We start from the raw sequence: 8,961 nt of genomic DNA on the forward strand, positions 1-8,961 counted from the left end.
AACACATACACACACACACACACATACACACACACACACACACACACTGGCCGTCAGTTAACGGAGTTGCATATCTTTTCCACCACTCTGTTGAACTCCTCTGGTTGATCAGCATACACGTGGTGAGAAGCGTCGTCTATCAGGATGACTGGTTCCTAATCTGGACCACGCAATGCTGGATTTTAAGTATTTACTATGCAAATGTTTTATCGGGAAGGAATTGCACATTTGTTAAACTGCAAAGATAAACTCAAAGCAGTGCATGTAAAAATAACTCCACATTGCTCCTTTAATGGGCTTGATACTATTTATATATCACATATCAGTGTAAAATCTCACCATGAATCTTTTTCACTTGCCATATCATAACTGCAGTTGACTCCAAAACCTCAAGATTTTTATCTCAACTTTTTTTTTTCTCTGTGTTGTTCATTTGGAGTCTCACCAGCATGCAAATAAGACAGCTGCCGCAGCATCGGGTTTCGAGTGTCTGTTTCCTCTCGCCCATCTCCTCTTTAAAAGGCTCAGAGCTTTTTCCTGTTTGTTTCACACCTTTTCTTTCCTCTTTTGTTCTTGCAGGGTTTATGCAGTTCTTGCAGTGAGAGGCTGACTTGTGAAATGTAGCGTATTGGACTTAAATCATACGTCCCAAGAATCTCATGTGACAATACTGTTTTCAGATGTTTGGAAAGGGATGATTTATTTCTTTGAAAGCATAAATAAGATGTGGGAAAGTTGTTTGCCTCAATGTGGTTTTAGACACTGAAGTGTTTCCTTTTGAGATCCACACAAGAAACACTCAGAAGCATGTACAGCAGTACTGTGAGGTTGATTCTAAGATGCTTTCCTTCAAAACACTGTCATATGCTTTTCCTGTTTTAGCTAAGGAAATGTTAGACAGGAAAACAACGCTGCACCACTTCTTTCACATTTTTAAATGGCTTTTGTCGATACTATACTATAAGTTTGTGAATAAACTGAGATAAAGTGTGATAGACTTAAGTAAAATAATGTATGTTTTTACAAGGTGTGTTCAATGTAGGTTGTGAGCATTTCCTTAAATTTAGAATGTTTTCTAGAACAACTGTGAAACCATGGAGATAGCTTAATTGAGGAACTGAAAGAACAAAAATACTTTTAAAAAATCATTTCCACATGCTAGTTTCTATAATCCCATCCTGCTGAAAAGCAACCATCATTTTACACAGCCAGTTGTAATCAGTGTGCTAATTTGACAAGATTCAGTGTTGCATTATCTTTCACTTCCTGTCATGATGGTGGTGAGATACATCGCTTACAACAACATAAATTGAATAAGCTATTTTTGGAAGATATATGAATTATTCGGGATCAAAACCTTGACCACCTGCAGAAATGGTTTTGTATACCCTTCCATTTTAACATCTCCTTCCTTCTTCTGGTTTGACTGAAAGTGGTGTAACCACATTGTAGGTTAGTATGTCACAAACATCAGAACCCAAATGCATTAAAGGCCTGAATGCATTGAAATGCATCCATGGCGGCACCGACGGTTACATCATCTCATGATGCACTGAAATGTTTCAGTCCTCACACATGAAGTCTGTTTGTTTACAAGCTTTCTGATTAACAGAAGGAAAGAGGATACGGCTCACAAAATCCATTCTAGAATATGGCTTTTGGTTTCAAGCTGTCCGTGAGATTACCGGGGGTTCTCCCTTTAGGTCCCGATAACAACACCTGAAGACTAGCACTCATCCAGTTAGTGGGGGGAGACTCCAGAATGTAATCTTTAAACCTTTTTGTTTTTGTTAATGCACGTTTAGTACGGTTTTGTGTTGCATAAGGCTCAAATCAAAGATTTTTGTTTGAACGTGTTCCTCATGTTGTGAGGGAGCTGGTCTTGACGCACACGATTGTCTTTTATATTGTTCAATGTGGTTTTTGCTGTTTGAGCGAGACACTGAAACCCAAGTTTCACAGCAGCAACCTGCTTCCTTAATACTTAGGACGGTTTGAATACAGAGGTGAAGTTTCATGTATGTACCTTTATATGACCGCTGGAATCAGGTTATAATTGTGTGTCCCTTCGTGGTCTTACAGATGCCAAGGTTCATCTGAAGGTGGACAAGATGGGGTTGTTTCTGTGCATTTAGTCTTACTCACAACTCATGTGTGGTCTCCATTCCTTTGCCCAGCCTTGGGTGACAGTAACTTGTAATTTTATATTGCAATATTGGTAAACAGGAATTTTAAACAGTTCATCGATTTGCAACATTGCCCACAATGGCCTAATACACCAACCAATATCAGAGGGATAACTAAACAGAGTCTAAACAGTGACTTACAGAAACTTGACAAGTTTATATCGTCTCTGGGTTTACATTGTCATACCTACATTTTTACAAAGAAGACATTTCTTCAGTTGAGACGCATCGTCATTGTTAGTTTGATTTATTTGTGAAGCCTTAAAGTTTTACAATGTTAGGATCACAAAACAGCCAACCTTCACGAAAACAGATTATTTGTGCAAATCTTCTTGTAAAAAAAGTCATACCCATACTACCTTTGTGGTTTTCCTGTGCACCATTTGCTGCAGTGACTGTCATAAACCACATTGTCACCCTTGATATTTAGTTGAGCCATGCAGATTTGGGCTATACGATAAATATGTACGACTGAAATGTAGCTTCTTTCATGCATTTTGGGTTGACAGTGTGCGGAATTCACCACTTTGCATTGTGACAGGAATAAATGCAACATAAAAAAGAAAAAAAAGTGAGTTTGTAGTCAAACTTGCTATAAGTACATATGGAAGAGCAGAGAGACTCACATGTGTGACATTAAAAAAGCTGTGATGCTGACTTGTGTCTTTGAACATCTGCTGGAAATTCATCACTAATATATAAACTCATAGAACACATGGAAAATGAGGGGGTGTAAGAGCGTGTTTGTGGTTAGAACAAAATGTTCTTTTTTTTCAGTACTTTCGGGTGTTTCAGGTAGTTTGAACATTTTAGTAAATAATCTTAACACCAACTGCTTCTTATGCCCACTCTTCAGGCGCACGTTGGTGATGGTGGCCTGAAGCCCAAGGCAGTGGACGTGCATTTGATCACAGCTACACTGAGCTATGTTTGGTTTCTGTCTCGTGTAAAGGACAGACACAAAGAGCACGTCTGACGTCCATCCCTCCGTGGTGAGAATGAATGTGGTGTGTTTTAGCAATTTCACAGTGCGGTGTCACATGATGGCAGTGTGGCTCCATCTGTTGGACATACTCGTACCATGAACCCCCAGAATGGTGTTTTGAATGAAGAGCTGGTGTGTGGACCACTCAATGAGATGATTTGTCTTTTTAGAAGGAAGATATACAGCTAGAAAAATTGAAATATGAAAACATGGCAAAGAGGTTTAAACAACAAAACACTTCAGGTCCCGGCAATATAGCTTCCATGTCTGTGGGCAAAATAATGGAGTAACAAGCTATGATGTGTGATTAGTTTGACCCAGCACAAACAGGAGTGATAACAGAAAGTGTTTGATCCTTCACTTGTTATTCCAACAGCTAAAATACCTTTTTGTTTCTTCACGACCAGGGTACAAAAACTGACAAAACATCAAACAAAACATTTACAAAAACATCAATGCAAAACATCAAGTTTATGGGTTCATCGAGTTTAACGAAAACAGCTGCATTTGTTCAAACAAAGTGCAAAGTAAACAAAAAGTTGTGAAGAAATGTAAAATAAAAAGTCCAATACCTAAATAGTAAACGTATGCGCTGCTGAATAATGTTGTCTAACAGAGAGCGTTTCTGCCAGTTGTGCAGACAGCTGCAGATGTGCACACCTCCACAGGAAGAACAACTGATCATAATAATGATCACAAACTCAAGATCCACTAGAGGGCGGTGTTGTATCATGATTGCCGCCTGTCACTAATAGGGAAGTAGGCAGTCGTGAGAGAATATGTTGAAAATGAAATACATGTAAAACTTACATAATCAGAGGGGAAACGAATAGTTTGGAGTGAAGTGAGCAAACAGTGGCAACAGTATTGGGATAGTGCGACAAAAGGAAGATACTTTAATGAAAAATAAAGCAGGAGGGGTAAGAAGTACGGAAACTATAGTATAAGAGTAGATTAAGAATTGGTCACAGCAACTTGAATAGTCTTGAATAGTCAACACTTGTTGGCATGGTCATTGTCATCAGTGTCAAGAAATGGAGACGGTAGCCATCAGCGCGTCCTGATTTCATTCAATTCTATTTATTTTATATAGCCTTTACAATCTGTACACATACATACGACATCCTCTGTCCCAGGACCCTCACATCTGTACAGCAAAAACTCTCCCCCCCCCCCCCCCCAAAAAAACGTTTAACGTGGAGAAAAAAAGAAGAAAGAAACCTTAGGGAGAGCAACAGAGGAGGGAAGAATGAAGAGGAAAGAGGGCCAATGATTGCAGGGGATAGGACGAGGAGAGGCCAGGATTGACGGTGGAGAGGAGAAAATAGATATTTAGGTTTATCAAAGCAATTGCCCTTTTGAACAGGCTGCAATAGAATAGAACAACAGTGGACGGTTAGATCCAGTAGGAGGCAGTATTGCAAGTTAAAGGATGCCAAATGCCGGAAAACCCCAAAGAAAAGGAGGAAGAAGAAGCCTGTCTCTGAAACACAGGAAAAGAGTTGGTGGAACGAACTCGACGTGACAGACCAGTTTGGGGGTTTCCTACTTTCTGACGATACTATTATTGTTTACACGTTTCTTCTGAACGTAAGCAAACTGCTGACGCTTTGCCAGGTGGGTGCGTATTTTACTGTTCGTTTTTTTTCAAAACCAAAAGTAAAGTGAAGCGGGCCCGTGAAGCCATGGCTGATAGCATGGATGAAGACATGCCGGAAGAGTCTTTACCCCTCCGGCAGGACCTGACCTGCCCCGTGTGTCAGGGCATCTTCAAGGACCCCGTGCTGCTGCCGTGCACCCACAGCTTCTGTCGCGAGTGTCACCAGAAAAGTTTTCAGGTCAACAAGAAGTGTCCCGTGTGCAGGAAGGAGTGTGAGGAGGGGCAGGCCATCTCCAACCGCGCGCTCAGCAGCGCGTGTGAGAGTTTCCTCCAACAGTCGAACTGGGGGTCGATCCGGAAACACCCTCCCCCTGCCGAGGACACCTGTAACCTGCACCTGAAGCCGCTGGTGCTGTACTGTGAGAAGGACGAGGAGCCTCTGTGCGTGGACTGCGTCACTCTGCACAACACGCACACGCTGTGGCCGCTGAGTGAGGGGGCACCGATGTGTAAGGTAAAGGACGCTGGGCCTCCAAATATGTACTCCTTGATGTCACTTAGACTCAGTTTTACACCTGGAAAGAAAAAGGACATCCTGATTTCAACTTTTGTTGACTGAATGAAAGAAATGCTCAACAGTACATTACTGTAGCGCCACGGTTTCCCCATACAGTTACACTAGAACTGAAATACTTGTTGTGCTTTAATATTTCAGTGTGCATTACAGTGTTATTTTATCATCTTTAGTCTATTAAATGCTCCAACATGCACTTTCCTCTAGATTTGAGATTATACCTGATATCTCTCAATCCTGACCATGTGACCTCTGACTAATTCTTTCTCCAGTATTTCACCATATTTCAACCCCAAGTCTAATTCTAAGTTTAATTCTACCATTCACACTCGCTGTGTCCGTAAACATTTTGCTGCTTGCTTGCTGACCTGAGACTCCAGATATCATGGCTTTGATTATAATAACTATAGAATTACTACACAGTTGCTATATGTGTATTAAAGGATTGTTATAACTATATAGTCAATACTGGCAGTGGCTTCTTGTCATAGCAGGAAAAGTACAAATTAATTGAATAACATTAATGACCGTTCAATTCCATGAATGTGTCCTGGTAAGCCGTATGACTGAGTCAAACCCCAGTAGCAGGTCGAACAGAGCCATTGTTAAAGTTAGTAATTACACTTTTCCCAAGTCTAAGGTGTCTTATGTGTGTACAATTTAGGTCTCCTGTGTATGAAAATGATCAGGGATTAGCCCAAGTCAGCAATTTAAACAGTGATTTCATGTGGAAATGATACAACCCCCCCCTGTTTCTGTACATCTATATTTTCATTGACCTTTACAACTCTCCACCTTAGTCCGTACACCCTTCAGCCACATTCCCATAGCCATATGGCCCCAGTATTCTATATCATCTGAATCTGCCTTTTCTTTTAACCTTTTTTTTCCCACCACAATAAGTAAAGACAATGAGACCAGTGTGGATGCTGGTTTAAGGAACACCCGTCTCAAGCCGAGAAACATCCCACTGTTTTCTTTTGATCACCTCGTGTTCTGCTTTTTCACCCTGCAGAAGGAGCTGGGCTTCAAAGTCCAGATTTTTGAAAAGAAAGTGGAGACGTACAAGAAAACCACACGTAAACTCAGCAACGCAATGGAGTACATCAAGGTAAAGTTACTGTCACGTCTCACGGTGTTCGTATTACATTCATCTGTGTATACTCATTAAACAAGGTTATTATTATACAAGCTGCAAAACTTGTCCATTGCCCTCAGACATCCTCAGTCCTTGAACCAGATACTCCAGGTTCACCTCTTGTTCAGCTCGACTTTTGACCTCTATGGAGGAAAGCGCTCGCCTCAGGGATCCGCTGAGTAATTTACCCCTGACATATGCATGAATAATGCTATTTTTATTTATATATTTGAAAGGAGTTCTTCCCTTACGCATTGCAGTACATGCGTGGTACTCATCCAACAAGACAAGAGATAGTACAAGACGTATAGCACACCAGAGACTGCCCACATCTTAATTCATGTGTGTATGTTCACTATATATAAACTCTCTTCTCTAAACGCAGTATCAGGCTGAGCAGGCAGAGAAGCAGATCAAGGTGGAGTTTGAGAGGCTTCGCATGGCGCTTATCACAGAGGAAGCTCTGCGTCTGAAAGCCCTGGCTGCTGAGGAGGAGCAGAAGATCGCTGCCGTTCAGGAGCTGATTGACAGCACAAACGAGGACATTGCCTCGATGAACAAGCTCAGTGATGCACTGAAGAGAGAGATGGGCAACGAGGATCTGGCTCTCCTGCGGGTGAGAGAAGGAAGCTCGTCCTCACGGTTGTGAGAATTACAAGACTTTTGCCTCTGATGTTAAAAAAAAACAAAACAAACATGAAACTAATCTCAGTTACTCTCTTTTATGTTTTAGAATTTCCAGAAGGTAAAAAGAGAGTAAGTAACTGCAAAACTCTGAAGCAATCACAAATATTGTGTGCTCTGAAATCTCTGTCTAAATATCCGATACACAAGGACTAGGAAGTACATTTCACCATATATTTACCATATATTAGCATTTTTACAAGGTTACAAGGTTTTTATTTGTCATAGTACGACGGGTTGCACAAAGAAATTTAGATTGGAGTCCCAATTTGCTACGTAGGACAGAAAACAAAATAAACTATATCAGATATGGAGGGTGGAGGATCATTTGTATATTACACATTTTTGTCATTCTGAAGATCTGCTTCGTTCAGGTTTCTGCTGTATTTTGTGGATTTACAAATGTCTCTTGTTAACATCACTTATTGCCATCTTTGCTTTAGAGCCAAGTGGACTCGTGGAGATCCTTACCTGCCTGAGGACTCTCTTTTGAACATGGGCAAGCACGTTGGTGCTTTGAGCTTCAAAATCTGGAAGAACATGCAGGCCCATGTCAAATATAGTGAGTAAATTACAATGGGAGTTTTTTAGGGAGTCTTTACCAGAAATGGACCAACTTGTGTTGAAAATTGTATTGGTGTACTTGAAATATACGTGTTGGGGAACACGGACTTGACGTGATAGAGCAGACCATTCTTCAGTCTCTTGTCAAATGTCACCGATATGAAGTAATTGCGTCTTGTTTCTTCCTGTGTGCAGATCCAGTGGTGTTGGACCCAAACACGGCCTCTCCATGGCTGTCCTTGAATGCTGACCTGTCCACTGTGAAGGAAAGCGCAGAGCGGCTGACCACCCCCGACAACCCGGATCGCTTTGATCCCTGCGTCTTTGTGCTGGGTGCTGAAGGTTACAAGTCTGGGAAACACAGATGGGATGTCATTGTTGGTGACAACCCCAGGTGGATTGTGGGAGTTTGCAAAGAGTCAGTGCCCCGTAAAAAGAAGTTCACGGTCTCTACGAGCCGTGGTGTGTGGTCCATTGGACTGAGCAAAGGTGTGTACACGGTCTCAACACCTGAGCGTACAGAGCTGCAGGTGCAGCAGCGTCCTGAAAGGATCCGCATTAAGCTTAATTTTGATAAGGGAGAGGTGTCATTTTGGGATGGGGGAACAGCAAAGCACCTTGTCACTTTAACACACAAGTTTGATGAGAAGATGTATCCAATTTTTGGCCCTGGCCTCTACAGTACGCCTACGATTCTGGCTCCGGGAAAAATAGCTGTTCACACCTCATGATGAGCCGATATACTGCAGAGGGATGGTTGTTGACTTAAAGCTGTAGTATTGAAAATAATTATAATAACCTGTTTCAAATAGAAAGCTTTTTAAAAGCAAGATAAACAAAACAACACTTTCCCAGTCAAACAGAGATGACCTTGCAGCTGCATGATGCACATGTTAGAGCTGAGAAATTACTTTCTTAACACTGACGGTGCATTTAAGCTTATGAAATGCCCTTTATTTTATTGTAATTTTATATGATTTTGTTGATTCTGCTCAAATATAATGGACTAAAATCTCCCTGAATCTGTATGGGTTTCTTGGTTGATTGTTTTACAACACAAAGTGTGGCCTGGAAGTTATCCTGATTTAAATTTTCTGTGTCCATATAAACACTTAATCAATAAAAAAACTTAAATCAGATTTGTTTGTTTTATTAATTAGAACCACATAAACGGTGCATAGCTAATTAGTAAACGTTACTATTTTGAGAGAATCTTACATTTAAGGTGAC

At 41.0% G+C, this 8,961-nt stretch overlaps 1 protein-coding gene across 1 annotated transcript; it reads left to right on the forward strand.

The window, feature by feature from the left end:
• The first annotated feature begins 4,603 nt into the window (after window positions 1-4,603).
• On the forward strand, window positions 4,604-8,870 carry trim35-28 (tripartite motif containing 35-28). Its single transcript, XM_076109059.1, has 6 exons — window positions 4,604-5,285; window positions 6,361-6,456; window positions 6,869-7,099; window positions 7,217-7,239; window positions 7,611-7,729; window positions 7,927-8,870. Exons 1-6 carry the CDS (start codon window positions 4,857-4,859, stop codon window positions 8,460-8,462), a joined length of 1,434 nt encoding a protein of 477 aa, XP_075965174.1. The 5' UTR covers window positions 4,604-4,856; the 3' UTR covers window positions 8,463-8,870.
• The last annotated feature ends 91 nt before the right edge of the window (window positions 8,871-8,961 follow it).

This window comes from Anarhichas minor, unplaced genomic scaffold, assembly GCF_050575085.1.
Source record: "Anarhichas minor isolate MPS153535 unplaced genomic scaffold, ASM5057508v1 ptg000041l, whole genome shotgun sequence".
NCBI lineage: Eukaryota > Metazoa > Chordata > Actinopteri > Perciformes > Anarhichadidae > Anarhichas > Anarhichas minor.